Source organism: Pelobates fuscus, chromosome 2 (assembly GCF_036172605.1).
Source record: "Pelobates fuscus isolate aPelFus1 chromosome 2, aPelFus1.pri, whole genome shotgun sequence".
NCBI lineage: Eukaryota > Metazoa > Chordata > Amphibia > Anura > Pelobatidae > Pelobates > Pelobates fuscus.
This window is the reverse complement of record NC_086318.1, coordinates 98,388,811-98,413,670: the sequence shown is the minus strand read 5'-3', so window position 1 is coordinate 98,413,670 and position 24,860 is coordinate 98,388,811. Positions and strand designations below refer to the sequence as shown.

General features: G+C 39.0%; 1 protein-coding gene across 2 annotated transcripts in view; it reads right to left on the bottom strand.

Moving 5' to 3' along the window:
• The window catches only part of PLOD2 (procollagen-lysine,2-oxoglutarate 5-dioxygenase 2), a 117,110-nt gene that overhangs the window by 54,562 nt on the left and 37,688 nt on the right, over positions 1–24,860 (bottom strand). For both annotated transcript variants that reach the window (XM_063442489.1, XM_063442490.1), the window contains exons 4-7: positions 14,166–14,329; positions 11,205–11,317; positions 9,080–9,143; positions 5,516–5,613 (exon numbers count right to left, since the gene is read on the bottom strand). In XM_063442489.1, coding sequence (XP_063298559.1) covers positions 5,516–5,613; positions 9,080–9,143; positions 11,205–11,317; positions 14,166–14,329 — 439 coding nt within the window. The remainder of the gene's footprint in view (positions 1–5,515; positions 5,614–9,079; positions 9,144–11,204; positions 11,318–14,165; positions 14,330–24,860) is intronic.

Genomic DNA, 24,860 nt, shown 5'->3' with positions numbered 1-24,860 from the left:
GTAAAACATCTTTGTCACTTTTGTGCGTGCTAATTTGTTATTGTGTGATGATGAGACAAACATTTGAATAAGTGTTTGTATATAATTTAACAATAGCAACATAAGGGTAGCAGATGTCATAAATTAAAAAAAAATAAAAATAAAAACACACACACCATGGTGTCTTTTTCAAAAGTATATACCATTACATTATACTCTGGCTACAGAGAATATAACGAACTTCAGAAATAGTAATGTAGACAGAGAGGCTGGGCTATAGGCACCCACGTATCGGTGTGAAACCTTTAACCCCTTAAAGACACATGACATGTGTGACATGTCATGATTCCCTTTTATTCCAGAAGTTTGGTCCTTAAGGGGTTAAAAGTGGTTTGACACATAACTGAGGCACAATTTCATAACCATTATAGCATGCAGTGGTTATTGTGCTTGGTTGTGTAACAACTTTTATTTAAAGCAGGCGTGTCCAACCTGCTGCCCCCCAGATGTTGCTGAACTACAACTCCCATGATTCTTTCAATGACACAGATGGCCATGGAATCATGGGAGTTGTAGTTCAGCAACATCTGGGGGGCCGCAGGTTGGACAGCCCTGATTTAAAGTAATATAGGGTCAGAAACACAAACATGTATTCCTGACCCTATAGGGTTTAACCCACCATTTAGGTGGTTTGTCCCCCCCCCCCCTTGCCCCCTTAAAAGTTAATAAAACTCACCTTAATTCCAGCGACGTGCGGGTCCACCTGTGCTAGCTCCGCCCCCTTTGTGACATCAGAATTGCCGATTTTTAGCCAGGCCAATGCTTTCCCATGGGACAAGCATTGAATTTGCTGAAATCAGCAAAGGAGCAGGGCCAAATGTCATGTTGGCCAATCAGCACCTCCTCATAGAGCTGCATTGAATCAATGCATTTCTGAGGAAAACTCTGCATCCCCATGCAGAGCGTGAAGACACTGAATGGCACTGCTGCCTACTATGCAGCACTGAGCCAGGAAGCACCTCCAGTGGCCATCTGAGCAGTGGCCACTTGGAGGTGTCCCTAGGGGCAATGTAAATACTGCCTTTTCTCTGAAAAGGCAGTGTTTGCATGAAAATGCCGGCATATAATGATTATAGTCACCAGAACAACTACAGCTTAATGTTGTTGTTCTGGTGAGTATAAGTGTCCCTTTTAGATTAAATCAAATGAATTGATGCATGGCTTTTTTCCTATAAAAGTTTTTAAAGTACATATTTTAAAAATCACATTTAAAATTATCCAAACAATTTAATTCCCTTATTGAGAAGGCTACCACTATTCTTATACCTTCAATAAAGTCTAATTATCCAAAGGAAGACAAATAAAAGTTTCATCATCAAAACAGAACTGAAAATGATCCATTCATGCAGTTTTATTACCCCTGTAATGTCTGATTATGAGAGGGACTGTACAAATGTACCAAGTCTAATGATGAGGCAGAAACCTCAAACTAATATTCTCTGTGAAGGCAGTGAATGCTTTCCAGATGACATCAGCCTGTCATATTCTAGCCTGTCTCATGTAAGTTGTTTTTTCCTCCTTTCATACAATTTTCTTCTTTCCGTGTAACTTTGAAATAAACTGACTCAAGAGGGAATATGAAACTATCTGGAAAAATACCCACTCCGTTTTGTGCAAGAACATTCGTAATGAAAGAGGGCTATGGCTGTTGATTGGATGAGCTCACCAACTGTAGGAGTACACAGCACCTGAAGAGGCAGGAGTTACCTCATTGGAACAGTACTCCATATTATATCCCTGATTTACAATGCATCGCTTTTGAATGGAAACTAAAACCTAAAATGAGCAGTGAGTTATTAGAAAAGCAAGAAAACGTTACATGAGGTTTCCAAATGAAAAATAAATTTCGGTTGGTCTTTCCTTTGATCTAAAATAAGAACAACAAGGAACAAATAGGTTCAGACTGTTCTACAAACCTGCAGGGATTTAATTGTGGGCAGAACTATTAATGAGATTTCACAAATGCAGTACGTGTTAACCCAAGACTTAAAAGGCAAGTGTTTCAGGTGAAGTATGTCAGGTGTGGTGGTCAAAAATTGAGATTACATTAACCCCTTAAGGACCAAACTTCTGGAATAAAAGGGACTCATGACATGTCACACATGTCATGTGTCCTTAAGGGGTTAAAGGAAAAGTTCATTTTTAAAACTGAAAAAAAAACAGATTATATAATACAGCTTAGTGGTGTATTAATTTGTAATGAGTAAAAAATGTAACCTTTTTATTCCTTTAATGGCTTATTATAGTACTGTGGAGACAGACTTAAGCTTTTTTTGTGAAAGCCACACACACTGTGAATGTCTGAAACCATCCAATAGTCCATTTTTGAAATTCCTATCATTTGTCCTTTACTTCAGTATTCATGAATGAGCACTAGTGCTTTATTACCTGCAAGAGAAACTCAAGATGGCCACCTCCATAAACAACATTAAACTTTAAGATGCACTTAGAGAGATTCACTTACATGTTGTCATTACAAAGTAATTCACACAGGTGGCGAAATACATGTCAATTTTATTTAATGCTTACAAAATCAATGACCGTTTAGTGAACTCACACCTACATGATGGTCAATAAGACCACAAGGCTTACTTTTTGTTTTATATATGGGCACAAAAAAAAAAATCAATAAAGTAAAAATATTAAAGCAATTAAAAAGTAAAAAAAAAAAATTTAATGTAAAAAGCACAATGAATAGTTTGTTTGAAGATTTCTGAAGCATGACAATCCTTGAGGCTCTCCGTTTTCTAGATAGATACAGATTAAGGAACAGCCCTGTCATACATTCCTAAATTCCATAAAGCGACTTAAACTTGACTACCTCAGCAAACAAATACGGGGATTCAGTTCCACCATATGGCTATATTATGTTAAGCTCACCACTAATTCACAGTACCCCAATATCAATATAGGTGGGTACTTCACTAATTACAACACGGGAGACAAACTTTAATTGTGCTAGTGCTGTATAAACTGAAGTGTATTTAAATAATCTGTTGTATTTTTTAAAATAAATACAATGCCAAAACTAAAAAGAAGCCAGACAGAAAGCACCTAATGTCTGAAATTAACCCATTTAGTTGTCTTCACAAGTAAAAATGTAGACTTTTTCCACCATGACCGCTACAGGACACAATACTAGTTATGATGCCATTACTTGGTTTTCTGTCGTGGTCAAGTTGTCTGAGAAAACACAAGGCAGCATCCAAAAGATGGACACTCTGCCGCTGCTCAGGTAATGCAATGTAAAATCTGTCCAAAGCCATCAAATCTTTGGTGAAAATGATGGGCTCTGAGTGCATGGAAGGGTTAACCCAGCACACTTTGACAACATAGATTGGACAGCTTTCCAGAGATAAAGTGTAAATGGGATTTCTACATTATCAGAGTAGCTGCAGGGAGATGAAACTCTGGGAGACAGCAAAACTCCAGATTTCGGTAAATCATTAAAACAGACAGAAAACTGTGGGATGCTCACTTATGGCAGTCACTACTGATAACATGTAGACACATATTGCCTCGCTGTCAGCCATCTTGCTTCTATCCGCCATTTTATGGAATATAACCTATTTAGTACAAACAGTTTCTTCTGCTTTTTAAATTAATTTTTCTTAACTATAATGAAATATCTTGTAACAGTTTTCCTTCTTTTTGCGGAATTAGCCAGAGAGACAGGAAGTGTTAGCAGACCCAGAGACTGCTTTGAGTAAAAGATGTGCGATTTTGATGTAAACCGAGTACCGTATTTATCGGCGTATAACACGCACCTCATTTTCAGAAGGAAATTCCAGGAAATTTCCCCCCCTCCCATAGTATTCGCTCCCCCCCCCCAGTATTCTCCACCCCCTCCCATAGTGTTCCCCCCTAATCCCATAGTATTCTCCACCCCCTCATCCCAATAGTGTTCCTCCCCCCTCATCCCTATAGTGTTCCTCCCCCCTCATCCCTATAGTGTTCTTCCCCCTCATCCCTATAGTGTTCTTCCCCCTCATCCCTATAGTGTTCTTCCCCCTCATCCCAATAGTGTTCTTCCCCCTCATCCCAATAGTGTTCTTCCCCCTCATCCCAATAGTGTTCTTCCCCCTCATCCCAATAGTGTTCTTCCCCCTCATCCCAATAGTGTTCTTCCCCCTCATCCCAATAGTGTTCTTCCCCCTCATCCCAATAGTGTTCTTCCCCCTCATCCCAATAGTGTTCTTCCCCCTCATCCCAATAGTGTTCTTCCCCCTCATCCCAATAGTGTTCTTCCCCCTCATCCCAATAGTGTTCTTCCCCCTCATCCCAATAGTGTTCTTCCCCCCTCCCATATAGTGTCCCCTAGTGCACTTTCCCTCTTGTCCCATAATTACTTACCTGTCTTGAAGCGTGGGCCGGCTTCACATAGTGTGCACACTTCCTTTCAGTCCCGCCGGAAACCGGAACCTGAAATTGAAGTTCCAGTACCGCTGTGCGCGCTGTGAAGCCGGCCCACGCTTCAAGACAGGTAAGTAAATATGGGATATCGGCGTATAACATGCACCCATCATTTTCCCCCTATTTTCAGGGAGAAAAAGTGCGTGTTATACGCCGATAAATATGGTATGTTGAGTTTACATTAGTGGTCTCAGGAGGGGAGATGATAATGGAGAATGAACCCACCATGTTAACTTGAGCATTGCTTAGTTCAAAAGTCCAGAATAGACCTGAATGAGTTAAATATCTAAACTTATTTGTTCAGATGTACTTTCCTATGCAAAGGCACACGTCCAGAAGAAATTTTGAAGCTTTTTAGTGGTAGCTTAAACTTTAATTGTTCTTCATTCTTATGTATATAAAGACTTGCTTTTATTACCATTTAAGACTTTGCTTGCCAAGGTCTCACTGGGATCACTGTTGCTTTTTGATCAATAAAACTCTTCGCTGAACCTGGTGGTATTTTGATTATTACGCTAACACTACTCCTTTAAGTCATGCAGACTGCCCTTCAGATTGTAGTAAAGATGGTTTCAAGATTGCTTGACGTTTTTAATGGAACTTAAGTTAGAAAAGAGGAGAATTGCATAGAATTCCAAGCATCTAAACATACAGGGCTAGGTTTACTTTCATAACGTGAAAGCAAAACATACATTGGAAAGAACCGTGCCTTTCAAAACAATGTAACAAAGCTTCTTTCTCAAAGGCATCTTTGATGTAATTTTGCCAACACTTAAGCTACATAAAAACATTTTTCATAATATCTGAATATTGTTATGATTACGTATGTAAAATATGTTCTAGAGAAGCCTCTGAAGCAGTAGAAGTGTAGGTGTTCCTCGTATTTGTTAGCTGCAATCGGAATCGAGGCACATAGCATTTGTAGTTTCTTGGTAAGAGATTGGATATATTCAACTGAAATAGATGCCTACATTTCCAAGTTAACAAAATTGGTTTATCCTTATATGTAAAAATATACTTGTGTTCTAATTTTAACCATTATTTAAAAACACATTTACTGTACCTTTGTTGGTCCATTTCCATGTATTAATACTGGCAAAGTTTCATAATGAGAATTTTGTGCTCTAGCTTTGCCTTGTTCAAAATGTAACACCACTTCATCTGAAATTATAAACACATTACAAAATGAGATGATATAGACAACCATAGGCTAACATCCAACTACTAAGGGAATGACCTGCACATATAGTAAAATAACTACTCCCTCATTCTTATAAGGAATAGCTTTCCTATGGAAGGATTCTTTACCTTAATTTGTAGCTTTCTTTGTGATGTGATCAAACTGGGGCATTTGGGAAGATAAGCAACATATGATTCCCTACCTCAAGATCAGCATCTAAATAATACTTTAACAACAACTTTTAATACATACATATTTTATTTACCACTTTAAGGTCCAAGACTCTGAGATGTGGTGAGTTTTGTTACTTTTACATTTTGTTACACCCTCCCACCTTACCTCTCTAAATATAGTAAAATCTTATTTGTATTCAAGTCTGCAGCTGCTTTCTCTACCCTTAATCTGCCCATTTGGCTGACATTACCAGGAGCATTCTTCTGAGCCAATCACAATGCTTTCCCATAGGATTGCAGAGACTGTCCAGGAGGCACATCAGGGGCAGAGCCAGCACAAGTCAAACATAGCCCTGCATTGAATCAATGCTTCTCTATGAGGAAAGTTTAGTGTCTCCATGCAGAGGGTGGAGACACTGAATGGCAGTGGTGCAGCGTGCAGCACTGCCCCACGAAGTACCTCTAATAGCCATCTAGTGACCAGTGGAGTTCTCACTAGGCTGTAATGTAAACACTGCATTTTCTCTGAAAAGACCGTATTTACTGCAAAAAGCATGAAGGGAATGATTCCACTCACCAAAACAAATACAATAAGCTGTAGTTGTTCTGGTGACCACAGTGTCCCCTTAATAAAGTGCATTTTTATACTTTAAAATTAAACCATTTTCTAACAAACACTGGTCAAATATTGAAAAAAATTTGTTGTTCAATTTTTTTTTATTTTCATCATTTCATAGACCTTCTCCTATAGCTCACTACTGTAAAGATCACATAATTGTATACTGCTACTATTCTTTAGTACATCAATATCCCACATTTACACCTCTACCAGGTATTTGAGGTACTTGTAGGGTCAGATGCCCTAAATTTAACATGCCTTTTTGCATGCTTACCAAGGATAATATTTGGCAAATTACAGTGTCACCATGCTTAACAGTGTCAAATTTGTTTTTTTCTTCTAAACTGAATGCTACCCCTAATACTAATCCATATCTCAGATGGATTCCCTCTGCTGAAGTCAGTACTGCGCGCCCTGTATACTAGGATATTGCAGGATGTTCCTGTTGTGTTCAACGCTCCTGGAGGAAGTCTCGCACCCAGGCAGACTTTCTCCATTATAGAGTCATATTGCGTTCATACAGCGCAGGTCTTGCCCTCGCCAAACAGTCATTTTTCCACTCATTAGTTCATGCTCCCGCAATCCCAGGTGTCTGCCACCTTTAATGCTCTTCTTCGCCCTGCTGTGTCCACCCCCTAAACTAACCTTACAGCAGATAGCTTTGCATGCTACTTTACAGAAAAGATTGAACAGCTAAGGAAAGAATTCTCCCCACCTTGCCATTCTCAACCACATGTAGGTCATGTCTTTCCTACCCTTCAGACTTTCTCCCTGGCTACTGAACAAGAGGTGGTTGCGCTTCTCCTTTCCTCTCGCCCCACCACTTGCCCGCTTGATCCTGTCCCATCTCACCAGATCTCTCTCCCGTTGCCTTGTGCCTTCCTTAGCACACATCTTCAACTGCTCTCTCTCTCTCTCCCTCTCTTCTGGTGTTGTCCCTGCTGACCCTAAATATGCCACTGTAGTACATATACTAAAAAAAAAACAAAAAAAAAAAAAAAAAAAAAAACCACATCTCTTGACCCCTCCTCCCCCTCTATCATCCCATATCCCTGCTCACTTTTTCCTCAAAGCTTCTGGAAAGACTTGTCTTTACCAGTATGTCTCACCTCAATTCCAACTCTCCCTTTGACCCTCTTCAATCTGGCAGCCGCCCTCTCCCCTCTACTGAGACTGCTCTTATCAAAGTTACTAATTACCTAAATTGCAGCTAAATCCAAAGGCCACTACTCCATACCAAGTCTACTTGACCTCTCTGCTGCCGTTGATCATGCTCTCATTCTTCAAACTCTTCATTCACTGTCTCGGTGACTCTGTCCTCATCTGTCCCAATGCTAATTCAGTGTCCTTTTCTATTGATACCTCCTCCCCTCATCCTGTCTCAGTTGGAGTCCCCCAAGGCTCTGTCCTTGATCCCCTATTTTTTTCTTTACTGTCTCTCTTGGCAAACGTATTACCTTACTTGGATTGCACTACCACCTGTACGCTGATGACACCCAGATATATCTCCTTCCCGGTCCTCTCCCCTGTCGTTCTGCAATGTGTCACTGCTTGACTTTTTACATCTCTGACTGGATGTCCTCCAGCTTTCTGAAACTCAATCTCTAAGACTGAGCTCCTTGTCTTTCCTCCTCCTCCTAATACTGATCCTCCTCTTTCACTCTCCCTTCAAGTTAGTGGTATCCACATAAGTCCATCCTTGCAAGCGAGCTGTCTTGATGACATACTTTATTCTGGCCTCAGAGTAACCTCAACCTTACACACATGTCTTGCTCTCCCCTAAAGGGCAGCACTCTATTCTCTCCTCCAGCTCTGCTTCACTCCCACTTTATGATTGCCATTTCCTGTCCTAATGTGTTTTATACGCCAACTTCTATAGACTGATTGTAAGCTTGTTTGAGCAGGGTCCTCTTCAACCTATCATTCTTGTACGTTTTCTTGTAATTGTCCTATTTATTATACATTTATAGTTAAATACCCCCTCATAATATTGTAAAGCGCTACGGAATCTGTTGGTGATAGAGATATAGATATGGCAATAATAACGAAAGGGAGATCACCCTCTTATGCTGTAGCTCCTGCATGTGGTCTCTGACAATCACACAGCGATTGTTGCTGGGCAGCACACACAGCCCATTGCCAATCATGCATCTGGTTTTATGCATGGGTTGCTTTTTGGAGTAAGCTCTGAATCCTACAGGATTCTAGGATAATCACTGTGGCTAAACATGATCGTTCAGCCATGGTGATTTAAAGGGCTGTGTGCAGAATTGGCCAATTGTGGACTCAGCTGAAAGAGTGGATCTTCCGTTAAAATTGCAGTTTCTAAGCATTCATTTAGACAAGAGCTCTGATAGCATCCAGAGTGTACCATTTTACAATTTATTTTTTTAAATGTATTTTCATTTTATTTTTTAATTATTACATACCAACAGCTTTCTACTCACACAATATTAGAAAGGTATATTAATTTGTAAATATACAAGTCACCCTAAATTGGAGTTCATAGGTATTATTTTAAACAATCACGGTCAGATTATTCTAAAGGAAATTTTGAAAACTGGCCTTTCAACAAAACCTTTCACAGTTTGCTTACTTAGTCATGGCCAAGTTTGATAATAAAATTCAAATTTAACTTAAATATAAAATACATACCAATAGCTCCATTCAGATTTTGGAAAATTCTAGACATATGATCCAAGGTGATGTTGATACGTCCCTAAAAAGCAAAACATAACTTCCTAAATATACACATAAAATAATACAGTGGTCAAAGAATACATGCAGCAGAGAAAGTCTGGAGGATGTTTTAATATGATCCACATTTTTATAATGTTTCTCATACTAAAATAATTAGTTGTGCGTTTCACAGGGTATCAAGAGAATTCCATCTGCCATCTAGTGTAATAGATGATCAAATGTGCAAATAATTGGTGTGGCTTTTAGTGTATACAGAATGCCAAACTGACCTAGAACTCAAAAGGTTAAAATAGTTTGTTGTATAGCAGACTTCCATCAAAGATTGAGATGTTTTTTAATTTTATTATTTTTTTTATTTTTTTACTATATGTGCCAACAAAGTATACGATACCTGTACCTCAAACATGTGCATATTTGTGCTTGTTACATTTTCTCCAAGCATATAATGAATAAAATCTATAAAGAACAAACAAATAAATGTTCCAGGGAAAAACGAAGAAGTGCGTTTCTCTAATAGGCATACTTCAAATGTGAGCTACAGCCTTTTTATATGGTATTGAATTCTGATTGGCTAAATTGTTGCCGACAATTGTTGCCACAAAAAAAAAATAAAAAAATACATGTGCTTTTGTGCCCCTTTTAAAGCTCGTGGGGTTTCCGTGTTCCATAAATATCAATGTGAACTGACAAATTGACAGCATTCTTATCCCTTACTGGAATGAGGTAAAGCTACAACATATGGCATATTTCAGGATCTGATAGGAATTCCAACTTGGTAGTGGTGCCAAAAATAGACAACTTGCGTGTGTTATTTGTCGTAGTTAATCCCTAGTCATCTATTTAAACAGACAGAAAGTGCAAGCTTTTTTTTTTTTTTTGTTTTTTTGTTTTTTTAAAGATTATTACTGCTCCTCCTCATTTTCCTTTGTTGCTTTTTTTTTTCTCATGCATATGTATACCATTTATTTTAGATTAATGCCCAAGTTAGAACTTATCTGAAGTACAGCACTGGGACAGTCACCTAACTACAGCTGAACCCTAAAGCAGAAGCATTGAAATGTACAGCAATTGCCACAGTCTGTCAATTCAATGTTTGTTTCATGCTGAGCATGATAACGCTGTACATTTATTCTGTTAAATAAGGATGTAAGAAGAAAGTGACTCTAGAGCCGTTCTAAACAGCCATTATATTTTCAGCCAGACAGCAGACAGACATTTGCACAGATTTTATACAGAGCACCCCTGAACAGGGTTTTGGGCAATCTAAGTCACATGTGCTGGGGGTAACTAGCCCCTGATACAAAAGTGATTATATCTTTGCATATGTAGAGCTTCAAGCAGACTTCAACAATCATGACCACTTCAAATTCCTGAAAGGATCATGGTGGTTTGGAGTAACTATCAATATAAAGTCCATGTACAGCCTCATAATAAAGGATGTCTATTACAACAATCTGTGTGTGTCAGAGATCCAGTCAAGGATTTCAGATACATTGAGAAAAATATTCTTTGTTTTTCATTATTAGTCTCTATTAAGTGGTCTGGGTGCAGTTGCCCTGTTCTTTTAATCTTGCAACGAAGGGTTTCTATAGCAGAGTTAAATTCATATGTAGTGCTTTTCTTCCTAAGAGCTACTAGAGACCCTTCTGCAGCACAGAGTAAAACTTGGTCATGTAATGCAGAAACCCTCAGGAAAGTTCTGAATACAATGCTTTCCTATGGGGAAGCTTGAATGAGTGTGTGGTGCTCGTCGCGCAGGCTCATCAGGTCCCCAATGCCCCTCTGTAAGGAGTACTGGATTTGACAATTGTGGAGGAAGCAATGTCTCCACAATGACACTAAGAGAAATGATCAGCGTCGAGGGAGCCTTGACACTGGAAAAAGGAGAGTACAGTTTATAATACTACATACAACTACTGACACGGGCACTAAAGCATTAGAAATACATTGTATTCTTAATTGCTACAATGTTCCTTTAAATATTGTGCTTTATTTGTTTGTGTTGTAAAAAGATTACCCTTACCTAATGAATATTATAGAAAGCAACAAAACCTGTCAAGAATTAATCATGATTTCTTACCCTCTGATGTTGATCAATGTAGATTTTTGTGTAAAAAAGTTGATCATCATCATTATCCTGTAAATTCCATTGCTGTACAATTTGGTTAACATTTTCAAGGTATCCAATAAATCCTGCAATCAAGAAAAAAGAAAATAAATAAGTTTTTTTTTTTTGTAGACCGTCTTTTCAAACATTATGTATTTATGAGGTATGAAATTTGAAGTGTGAAACTGCCTTTTAAAAAGAAAATTACATATATTGCCATCAGAAAGTTCATAATATTTAAATGTGTAGTATGAAAAAAAAATGCAAAATGCAGGGAAAGTAATAAGAAATCTGACATCTACAAAATTATGTATCTTAATAAGCTATCAGTAAACTACATTTTCCAGCAACCTTTACTACATAGGGTTACAGATACAGCTGGTTTTCTAAATAAAATGGGGAAAGACACCCAGCATTATAACCCCTGGCTGAAGTTCCTTTTAGTTTTTCAGAAAGTTTTTAAGTGATTTGACAAAAACAAAAAAAACTCAAAGACACAGATGACCTGCACTCTTGGCAATCTTGCAGGATATACACTGACTTGGTGCGTTCCTTTATCAGGGCAGAGTTGACATCCTAACTGTGTGGATGGTTGTACTCACATGGAGCATGCAGTGCATGGCTATGTCAGAAAGAGCATGGTAGAGTTGAGGTGTGATATCAAATATCCCCATAAACCTCCATTAATATGAACTGAACAGTGAGATTAAATATTTACAGAGATCTGATCTTGTGCAATATGCAAAGACTTTCTTTCCTGTGGCTCTATTGCCACCCACGACAACTGGTGTGTATTTGGAGTGTTATGATCAATATCTTATTTCACACGTTGGTCACTTGCAAACACTACCAGCAACATATCCTAGTCTGGTCAACATAGATATGGAAATCAAACGGAAAAGATCCCCGTACAAACCTGGAAAGCATTGAGTTTGTGGTCAAGGAAGGCAGACAGGAGAACTCCTTGCACCTCAACTTAAGCAAAGACACCAAATGGCAGGATTGACTAGGAATAAAAAGCAGCCCTGGAGAAAACTTTTATACCAGCCCTATAAGGTCTAATTCAGGATTGTGTGGAAAGATACATTTGGCATTTTAATTTATTTCTTCAACATTAAGGACAGTTCTAACACGACTTTAAAGTGGAACAGAAAAGGCATTGTTTCAGCACCATTACCGTGACATCTTCAGAAATGCATGGTGATGTGGTTGTTGAACTTCTGCTTAAAATTACGGTAAGTAGTTTTGTTTATTCTTAAAAGAAACACTCCAACCCCTTGGAGCACTGTAGCTTACTGGAGTGCTTTAGGGGGTTAAATGCATGTCCCTCTTGTTACATCCTCATTCAACTCACAAGAGACCCCAACTGCATCTCAATCTCTACTCTCCATCTTCCTTAATTAAGCTCCATCTTCCATTTGTTTGCTTACTTGCCTGGTGGACTTGTGCCAACTGGGAATTGCACCATGTTCTTTCCTTCCTGATCAAGCAGCTCCCATTTGGTGTGATGTTGGAGGAAGTCTTATAGAGAAAGGGGCTTAAAACATTCCCTGCTCCCTCACTCAGTAAGAATTCTTGATACAATGATTGTGCAGTTAAAGCGTGGGCCAGTGATAAGAGGCAGAAGAGTACAGAACAGCTCCTTCAAAGATGCACACAGTATCTGTCCTGGTCATCGTCCTCCCCTCAGATAATTGTAACTGAGTAGCAGCTCACTAGGAAATTTCCCGTTATCTTGATGGGCCAGTCTAGCCCTGCTGACTGGCATGGTCTTTGAGAGACCTATTCGGATGGAAACTAAATTATTGTAGGTGTGGATTAATATAGTATTCTCAACGCGCTTGGATTTGGATGGACTGAGAAACAGGTTATGGCTTCTCAATGAATGGGTAGAATTCTAGCTGAAGTGTGTTTTACAAATCAATGTAGCTATAAGGAATGTTATGGGTCCTGCCTGTATGTTCTTGTTGTTCCCCCTTAAGGATCCATACTTTTACCAAAATAACCTCTATTAAATAATTAGCAAGAGTAAGTATATGTAGTAGGGATGGACCGATTATCTGGCTGATATTCAGTATTTTCGGCAATATCGGTATCGGGCAATAAAGACACCGATATTGCGGATAATACATACCAGGACTACGGGGCTCACGACAAGCCTGGGGGTCCTGGGGGGCCCCACAAGCACATGCTTACCTTCCCAGCAGCTCCCTTCAGCTCCCCACTGTAAATTTCACAAGTCCCGTGGCCGTCAGAGCGTTGCCATTGGTTACCATGGCAATGCTCCGCGGGGGCACTGGTCATGAGATTTACACAGGGGAGCTAAAGGGAGCTGCTGGGAAGGTAAGTAAGCGCTTGCTGGGCCCTCACTGCACAGTCCCCCCCCCCCATTTTACACAAATTACATACCTACAGAAACACTATACGCACTACACATACACTACACACACACACAAACAGCATTCACTATACACACTACACAAACACTACACACACACTAAACAAACACACTCTGCATTCATTATATACACTGCATCCACTACACAAACACACAGCTTCCCTGTCACTACACTACATGTGGCATGTATATTGTGTGCACATTTACCTTTAGAAATTGTTTATTTTTTTTCAAAATGGTAAATGTACAGAATATTGGTAAGTTATTGGCTATCGGCATGAAAATTCACAGATAATCAGTATCGGCTCTAAAAAATAAAATAAAAAAATTATCGGTCGATCCCCAATATGTAGAAGATTAGTAGGACCCCATAATATTTCTTGCTTTCCATGACCCAATAGAAACGTTTATATTATTTTAAACCTATGCTATTGCACACCATATTTTCGACTGCTTAGAATGGAATGCACAAGAAAATAAAGAACTCCTGGGTTTAAGAACATTATTCCATGGAGAGAACAATATTAGGCACTTACCTCCAGAATTAAGGAATCGTTTTCCACTTCTCACAACAGGGTACTTCTCAGCAAGTCTTTTATCTGGCCATATTAAACCTTCAGCAGAAAAGATAACTTTGTGGTTTGTTTCTTGGAACTTTTTGAGTAATTCTTCTGGGCCCCCAGCAAATATGACATCATAGCTATATGAAAAATAAAATAAAATCTTAGTACTATTGAAAAGCAATCAAGGGAGATTCCTTGGGGTATATATTTTTGCAGATGGCAGGTCTTTAAAAGCACGTTTAGGGGGGGTGTGGCCTAGCTCGTGGCACGGACGGTCGCATGTAACTAGTGCTCCGATCTTAACGGCCCGAAAAAGCGTTTTTCACCAGCAATAATCATTGAAAACTCTCACCACAACTACAGGGAAGATGTCCCAGGCAAGCACCAAACAAAAGCTCCCAGACAAAGGAGAAAAAAAGCTTGTTCTTTGGAACCAGGCCGCAACAGGCCGCCTCACACGAGAGTGACCAAGATAGCGATGGCGACGATACGCTGCCTCTCCACACTGATTCGGTAGGCAATTTACCGGTTACACAAGAGATACTGCAGAAGTGCCTGGACGCGATGTCCAACAAACTCCTAGACAACCTCAACAAATCAATAGCAGAGATCAAGAAAGACGTGCACGACTTGGGTGAGCGCACGGCCAGGGCGGAAAACAAAATGGACGAATCTGCGGAGGCCCACAACGATATGGCGGACCATGTCCAAAGGCTGGAACACCAACAACACCAACTTCAAATGAAAATAATGGACCTAGAAGACCGTCCGAGAAGGCAAAACGTATACATATGTACCATAGACTTTTACCGATGTAGATCAAAAGGTTTAATTACGTGACCAAGCAGAATACTTATTTGTCAAAATAAGCACAGAGTTCAATGTTCTTGCGTGGCTTTGTCCTGCTAAAGTTCTATAGATTTTTCCGTCTAATTGACGAAAATATGTAAATGCTGATTGCATTCGCACACCTCCTAGTGGACGTTCTAATACTAAGCCAGTAGTAGTACTAAGTAGTACTAAGCCAGCATAAGTTATAGGTTTGATAATAGTAATCTAAAAAGTTACCAAAGATGAATTTAAAAAAAAAAAAAAAAGACAACGAAGGGACTGCTAGCCACAACAGTTAAACCACTAGGAGGCAATACCAAAGCTAGACGAGAGGAGCTATATGTTAGATATTGTTGAACGCTAATAAGCCCAAAGGTTGAAAACAGGGAAAAACTGGCTGCACTAGTGAGCCCCCGGGAGTCTGAAACATTAACCAGATGGGGAAAAGTTAAACAGTATGTGCTATAGACTAGATGAACACAACTGTGTATAATTGCTGGAAACAAGATAACATTAGCTACCCTGATCTAGCCCCCCCGGGAGGCAGCAATAATAGCCGGGTGAGGGAAGTTATATGTTAAACGTTATCAAAGTAACAAGACACTATGGCTAAAGGATGTAAATGTAGAAATGCTAGCCGCATCAGCAGGCCTCCTAGGAGCAGCAACAAGAATGTTAAATGTTACATGTTATAAGTTTGATAGATGGAACATTGTCTTGGTGTTACAAATGTAAATTTCACTGTATTAACGTGCAACGAGGGTCAGTCATGGGAATTAGGAGAGCAGACTAGTCCTACACTTGGGATGACATCGAACCTGAACTATAGAGATAACACACCATAAAATACAGGACCCCACGCACGGGAAGTAGGAACGGGACAATAGGGTTTACACGATTTGACGAGATCCCGGTTCCGAACCACACATGACTATATAGGTATCATCTCTCTCATCACTAGAAACGTAAGGGCCAAGCCAAACGCTGACGTACGAAGTTGGGAACCATACCACGACCCCCAGAGGTTACACGGAATAGTAACCACACCCAGATTTGGGTATTAGTAGTGACAACTACCGTTATGTTCTTACCAAGTTACCCCCCATACCCCTTCACCCGCAATGTATTACCCTATCCACCACAGTAAAATGACCCACAACAGCCTACAACCATAACCTCAAACAAACAATCACTGAGCAATATGACATCAAGCTCAGCGGGACGCCATATACCCCGGTTAGCCTCCCGGACAATACCCTATCAAAGAGCAATAAAAATAGAACCCTTGTGACAGACAGCTATTACCTACTGAAACCCTAATATGAAAGTATACTCTCATAACGTAAAAGGTTTAAACACGCCGTATAAACACCACTGCCTCTTGAGGGACTTGAAACAAGAACATGCAGAGATAATTTGTCTCCAGGAAACACACTTTAAAACAAACCCAACTCTAAGGCCAGACTTATTCCCACATCAATACCACGCAACCACAGAACATAAATCCAAAGGAGTAACAATATTAATGCAACAAAGTTGCATTCACACATCACGACTCCTGTATCGACCCCCTGGGCAGATACATAATATTAGCATGCACCATCAATAACAACTTGTATACTATAGTCTCAGTCTATGCACCGAATACAGACTAAAGGAATTTTCTCCACAAGCTGTTAGCTAAGAGAACACGACTGCAGAGGGGAATGCTGATCCTATGCGGTGACTTCAATCATATTATAGACCCAAAGCAAGACACCACATCACTACTTCGCTCCAAAACTAGGTCAAAACAAATCAGAAACTACTAGATGAACACCAACTATACGATACACGGAGAGTACTTAATCCACGAATAAAAGATTACACTTACTACTCAGCCCCGCACAAAACGTACACACGTATAGACAGATTCCATATCCACAGAACACACCTAGACCAGCTAATCGACAGCAATATAAACACAATTAGTTGGTCGGAGCATGCAGCTATAACACTAACGGTTAAAGACCAATATGACTTCAAACACAAGAGCCCATGGAGACTTATTGAATCCCTATTATACAACCCGACGGTCACTAAACATCTAGAGGAAGAAATCACACACTATTTCAACACGAACAATATAGAGCAGACTAAGATAGACACGGTATGGCAGGCGCACAAACCTGTCATTAGAGGCTTGCTGATCCAAAAAGAAGCGCAGACCAAGCGTAGCACCCAGGCGCAATGGATAAAATGGAACACGCAACTGACAGACCTCACCACCAGAAACAAAACATCCCCGACAGACACACTGCAATCCCAAATCAAGGACGTACAAGACAAAATCAAAGAATACACACTACAAAGAGTGAGCTACAATATACATAGACTCAGACAACAACAATACACACAAGGCAACAAAGCAAGTAAATTATTGGCATCCATACTCAAAAGCAGAGTAACCAATAGCAGGATACCATACATAATAGATCAGAATAACAAAAAACTAATTTAAAATAACTAATCCCTGGTGGATGTGAGCAACTCCTTCGCCTCCTACTACGAAGGGTTATATAACCTAGAGAACTCAAACCACTTAAAACAGAGTGATGAAGAGATACATGCATATCTAGCAAACACCCAATTACCAACACTATCACCCACCCAGATATCAGAGCTAACGGCTCCCGTGACAACACAAGAGGTAGAAGTTGCAATAAAGGCGCTGCCGAAAAATAAAGTACCAGGCCCTGACGGCTTCACAAACCTTTACTACCAAAAATTCCAACACATTTTATCACCCTACCTTGCACAACTATTTAACTATGCCACTCAAACAGGTAAACTTCCTGAGGAATTACTAATGGCACATGTTATCACCCTCCCCAAGCCAGGCAAACCACCGACTCATTGCCCCAACTTCCGTCCAATATCGCTCCTCAACACCGACGCCAAACTGTACACCAAAGTCCATGCACAACGACTAAGTCGAATACTACCCCACCTGATACATACCGACCAAGTGGGCTTTGTAGCTGGAAGGCAGAGATCAGATAACACACGCAAGGTACTGGATCTGGTGCACAGTGTGAGGAGGGGGGGGGGGGGGGGAGTCGGGGGCCTTCTGGTGTCCCTGGACGCTGAGAAGGCCTTCGACCGACTCAGTTGGTCCTTTCTGCAGGCTGTACTACACAAATTTTCATTCCCACAGCAATTCATTAATGTGATCAGAGCCCTATACAACCATCCAACAGCCAAAGTAGTGACAGCTGGATTCTGCTCGGACACCTTTAAGATCACGAATGGGACGAGACTAACGAAAATATACCCTACCCCAACAAGCAGGATTCAGCTAAACAGAAGACAACACAGAGGGGAGATACATCTACCGGACCTTAGAGTGGCCGAACTCGACGTATATAGGAGAAGTACAGAGTCAGGAACGATCCGATTTCAAGGGCACAAAGAGACAGCGTAAACTAGGACTAGCCGGGGTCTGGTACACAGTAAACAGCAAGCTGGCAAACAGAACAGATAAGGATAAAGAGATAACGTAGTCAGAAAACAAAGCCAAGGTCAAGTATGAAGGAATACAACTGAATACAACAAGCACTAAAGGGAACTGAAACAGAAACCACAATAGGGCTAGGAACTAAGGGAAAAAGGTGAGTATATATATATATATATATATATATATATATATATATATATATATATATATATATATATATATCTATATCTATCTATCTATCTATCTATCTATCTATCTAAACACCTATTTTAATTGGCCCCAGTCATATCCACACCCCCAAAAGGTAAGTGTATGGGGAGTGTGGTATGACAGGGACCCATGGGAGGCCTTTTCCAATTTAGGCTCCCACTGTCCCTTTAAGAGCGCGCCCGAGACCCGCGGCGCGCTTTTAAAGTCAGGCGGGACACGTGACCGCTTCTCGCGGTCACTGCCCGCCTTCCTGTTCCAGCCGTCGGATGAGAGCGTACTCATCACACAGAGGCATCACATCATGCACTAATCACTTAGAACTCCAAAGAAAAATCCTATATCGCTGGTACCTGGTGCCAGATAGGATTCACAAAATATGGCCACAATCCTCCACAAATCAATGCTGGAGGTATAAGGATCAGGTGGGAACGATGCTACACACATAGTGTACCTGTGATATCATACAACCTTTCTGGCGCAAGGTTGCGCATCTCATCTAATTCAGAAATAACGAACGCCACAATAGAACCCACGGTAGAGATGTGCTTCTTATATATACCACCAGAAAACATATCTAGGGCCCAATGGGCGGCTATCTATCATATTTTAATATCAGCTGCAATGGTGATAGCTAGATTATGGAAATCACCTACCGCACCGAACTGCAATACCCACCTCAACCAAATCAACACTAACTGGCAATATGAAACAATGCTTGCACAGCAAAGAGGCCTGAACAAATCAATGGCAAAAGCCAACTTGATGTGGAAAGAATATTGGGAGGCACACAAAAGCTGTCCACACCCCATCCACCCCCCAAATAATTTTCCCGATGCCCCAGCGATCACCGGTACACTCACAAAAGGTGCCACACTGGTTGAAAACCCCACCATGGCCCAATGAATAAAGGGCTAGCTCATGTACACAAGACACAGCAAACAACAACACTCATAAGCGCATAAAGCCTAAATGAATTAAGGTGATGAGGTAGAGAGACAAAACCCCAAATCACTAGTTGCAGGGGGAGGACTAGACAAGGCATAGCCACAACCCAGAATATCAGAGGCTAACAACCAACAGGAAACAAGTCTTGGGTCAACCAAGGTGCTACAGCTCAATAAGGTATAAAGGACCCTTTACGAATGATGCATTACTGATGGCAACCCCAACCCTCCCTACCTCCCCCCCCCACTACCCCACCACCCATAAGTAATACTAAACATTACAATGGATATGCAACGTTATTGACAATGCTGTAAAACTTGTTTCACACCCCCCCCCCCCCCTTTCTTCTGTACCCCATACTATTGTGAAAATAAAAATTGTCAAATTAAAAAAAAAAAAAAATAGCTAGTTTAGGTTGATGAGCTGTTAAATGGCCACAAATCATGGTATTGCACTGCAATCTGTCAATGTGTCATGTTTGCTAAAAAAAAAATTAACAAAAAAAAAAAAAAAGTGATAAAAAAATTAAAAGCCAGTTTATACAGACTATAAATTAACTATTATAAATTGAATTCATCTAGATTTTGCAAGTATGTGTTTATCTATATATATATATATATATTAGGTTTACAAAACTTACAGGAAAATAAAATAAATAAAGCAATTGAGTTTGTGAGAAAAAACAAAAACACAGTATTACTGTATATTAAGGAAGGACTGGAGATAAAGCGTCATGTTAAGTGCCAATATACTAAGCTAAGTGTGTCAATCAAAAATATATTTTTTTTTCTAAAGCAGATGCCATCTATCTTACCATTCAATGTCCTAAGAGGTGCAAACTCTGAAACAGGATTGTGGGCTTAGTAAACTGTGCCTTACAGTTACCAAAGATATTTTAAAATCCTAAAATCATATTGGGGAAAAAAAAAAAAAAAAAATTCTTGCTTGTCTAATGCTAAATTGGATTTTATCAAATTAAAGTCCTAAAGTCCATTAAAAATCAATACGATATGTATGGATGAACTAAACCAGTACATAGTAAGAGAAAAAGTTCCAGAATTGCACTGGTACAACAACCTATAACTAAAAATAAAATAAGTTAGGCTTAAAGCTTAAATCAAACCGTAGTAAAGTTTACTCTTAAGATTCATAAGCAGAAGTTTTAATGAAACCTTGGCGAGTTCACAAATGTATTGTTTGAGATTGCCTCCAACTCAAAGCCACTTTCCTATTGCAACATTCTTTTAAGTACCAAAAACGTTAGCCAGCGAAACGCAAATTGTCTTGCAAATAAAGAATATATAATTAATTATGTGTGAATTTTTTTTTTAAAAAATAAAAAGAACAAAATAGTCTTCCAACAAATAATCCTTAGACTTTGCAGAAGAGAAACAAACCATGCTGTCATAATAGACATAAACCAGATACTGAATATTTTCTTTGGGGGGTGGGTAAAAACAGGAGCTTCCAGCGCAGAGCCTGAAGGAGGTCAAGAAGATTCAGAGTAAAAACAAAAAACCACACATGCCCTCGCCAAGTCTCCTGAAACAAAACCCGAAGTCAAATGTAAACTAAAACAAGTAAATTATGCCCCCTGGTGCCAAATCCAATAAAACCACAAAGGCCTGACAATTAAGGAAGTAGCTACATGAACTTTAAGGAAGAGGTCACTGGTCAAAAAGTACACGAGAAGGGTGTGGTGGTGATTCCCTTGTAATTAGAGACAGCATTGAACGGGACCAAATGCATCTAGCGCCTTAAAGCCTTAAAAATAAAAGAAAAAAAAATAGAATACCTCTCGAAAACATTTTTTCCCAAGCAGTTTTAAAAACAGAATTTTCACCATCTAACCTTTAAACATTTTGTCTGGACATAGCTTGTTTAACATATTACACAGTTTTCTTTGGTAGAATTGATTTAAAGAGTTTAAAAAGTATACTAAGCATCCACTGAATCATTGCACATTTATTTCTGAACATATTAAAGAAAATATATCTTCGTATATGTAAAGTTATGGTCCATAGATGGCAAAGAAAACAAATCTCTAAAATTGTTGATCTAGAAACATTAGTAGTCTAACTAGTTGTCCTCGAATAGGCAGTGTTATTTTTATGGTTTCTTTTCCTGCTACACAGAACAGATATTGTATACTGGACAACACCACAACAAGTAAATGTATAAATAAAAAATAAACACACTACACACAACAAAATAAGGACCACAGTGCCAACAGAGGGGGAACAAGCACATTTAAGAATGTTGTTGTAGCAAAATGGATTACTAGCCAAGTGTTAATGCAGTATTAATTGTATTCAACAGTATAACAAACTTCTTCACAACTTGGAAAAGTAGGGATTAGGAAATTGTATTCAAATAATAAATAAATGTTTAAAAAAAAAAAAAATTCTTGTAGTCAAATGTGTAACTTTTTTATAATATATATATTAGTCTTAAGTCACATAGAAAAAGTTACAGATGTGTTTACATTTATATTAATCCAAACAATGTCAGCCATATGATGATCCACATGTGTTTGAATTACAGAACGCATCTGTTTCAGGAAAGCCTTGTGGGAAGCTATACAAGAACTGTAAAAAAAAAATAAAAAAAAAAGATTTATGATTTTTACAGCTAACCTAATAAATGTTACATCAACACAGTTAAATTAAGCATATTCCTTGTCCAAATTTGTGGTGGTCAATAAATTGATCATTGCGGAGCAAGTGCAGTGTTTCTATTCAGAAGGTTTTCATTGTGAAAGGTTGCAAACTAATTTGCATCAACATTTAGAAACCATGAAATAAAAAATAAAAAAATTAGACTGGGGAAAATATATAAATTACAGAGTGAAAATGGAAGACGATGAGTGTCATTGGGAGAAAGATAAATATATTCAGCGGTGTTCTTTACCAAATAATTAAAAAAACTTAACCTTTAATACCAATAAAATCTATAAACAAATAAAATCAAATTCAGATAAGAGAAAATCGCTACAAGTTTACTCAAACTTATTTCTAATATAGCAAGTATAAACACTATCAGAAGGTGATGCGTACTAAATAATATATATTAGAAGGCACATAACTGAAAAAAACATTACGATGTAGAGGGGATATAGTAATATCCCATAAATATCATTATACACTGCAGTATAAGCACACTATTGAAGGTGGTAATGGATTACAGTGTGATAGATTGTTACCAAAAAGTTCAGTTACAACTGTGATAACTACATTTGGAGTCTGCCAAAGCGAAAACCATAACAATATTGCCAGTTGTACAAACTAAAAGGAAATACAGAAAGAGTGTGGTGTGTATCAATATTAGTAGGCCTAACGTGCCATCGAGGGGACCCTGCCTAAATCAAAACTAAGCCCTTCTTATTTTAGCACGTTAGAATCAATCGTTAAGAGATAAGATATGGGTAGAGGTCGGTAAACATAAATCACACTATTTAGATTGTTCAGATTAAATCTTATATTGAGCAAGTTGTTCTAGAAAGAATGTAGATCTGGTTCAAAGGCTTTTTTTGTGTCTGCATACAATACTGATTTTGTGAGGAACACAGAAAGCCCCGACACGTGTGTTTCCCCAAAGAGGCTCATCGCCACATGGAGATGCTGAACACTCCCCATAACGATGCATTGATTCAATGCACTGATTAGTGCAGCATGGCATTTTTATGTAGTGTGGCACGGTTGATTTATATTGGATAGGTATTTTTAATTTGGAGTGGGGTTTAGAGGCTATAGAGTTGGATTGTAACATTTTACTGGCACTACAGTATTGTGTAATGTTTATAAAACAATTAAACTCTTACCGATGGAGGAAAGATGACACTAAGAGCACATTTTTATTTATATTAATCACTACTGTAATTCTGTTCAGAGGCCAACTTGTTTTTTATTGTTTTTGTATGTAAACTGTACAGTGATAATAAAGTTTAATCTGAATCTCAATCAGAAGAATAAAGAAGATAGATCTGACAAGTATAACTTGTTTTAGCATGGGTATTTAAGATGTTGGCTAAGAGTTTGGGGACCTCAGGTTTTCTGCTCTTATTTTAAGTCCCAACATGATCCACACAGCTGGAGGGGTGTGTGGGGGGGAGGGATACCTTGAACAGTTCCTCACCCCCCATTATTTTATAGTTCGTAAAGTGAATTGGTGTTTATTCTTAAAATATTTGCCAGCATTCAATCCTAATTAAGTTTATAGGATATAAAATATGTACAAAGCACCAATTTTACTCAGGTTTCAAAATCAATCCTTTTCGCACCCAATCCAATACAGACACCGAACGATGCAAAACGATGCAGAATTTTAAGAGGATTTTGCATTGACGAATCTGAGAATTGCCATTCCAGTTTGAATTTGGTAAATTTCCCCAAAATTCAGTATTGAATAACCCTTATAGAATAGATCATACTTCTTGGCAACCTTTTTTATTCTATGTTGAATAAAAACAAATGCTAGACCTCCGTTATCCTGCATTGCAAATGGAAATATATGCCATCTATGGAGACGTTTACTGATCACATTTCTTTTTTTCCCCCATTATTAAACGTATAATTCCCAATTTAGGAGTTTCAACTGACCCAATTAAAGTGAGTGCAATTGATATTTGTGGAGCATGAAGGGTTGTTTATGTGTGGAAACAGAGTATCAGTGTTCGTGTTATAAAAGTTGAAAATAATTTTTTTCCTGTTTCAACTCTCCTGGTTGCGCAAGGCCCTCCTTGGCAAAATCATGTTTTCTGTCCCCCTAAGCATGTCTCTTGCTCTACCTCTAAGGACTTTCACCACTTACCTTTTTATCACTACCATCAATTGCCCTTTAACCATTTATCTCTGTCTACACAATTATTACTGAGGCCTTACCCCTTGTCCACACTGCTCCATTTCCCCTCCCCTTTGTATCTTCTCAGACTTCCCTTCAAGTGAGGCATTTTTAAGCACCAATTGAACATTTTTGGCTAGCTGAATCTGGGACTGAAACTAGTACTGCATAAGCAAAGTGCTCAAGTATCTGCTAAATGGCAGAGAATCGAACAGTGAGACAGCAAAGACATGATCTGTACACCGAAACAGCTTCATTAAGCTTAAGTTGTTTTGGTGTATCCCTTTAAGAGCCATGAATGTAAAATGACCGTGCAGACATTACATACCTGGCACAGATGCAAAGAC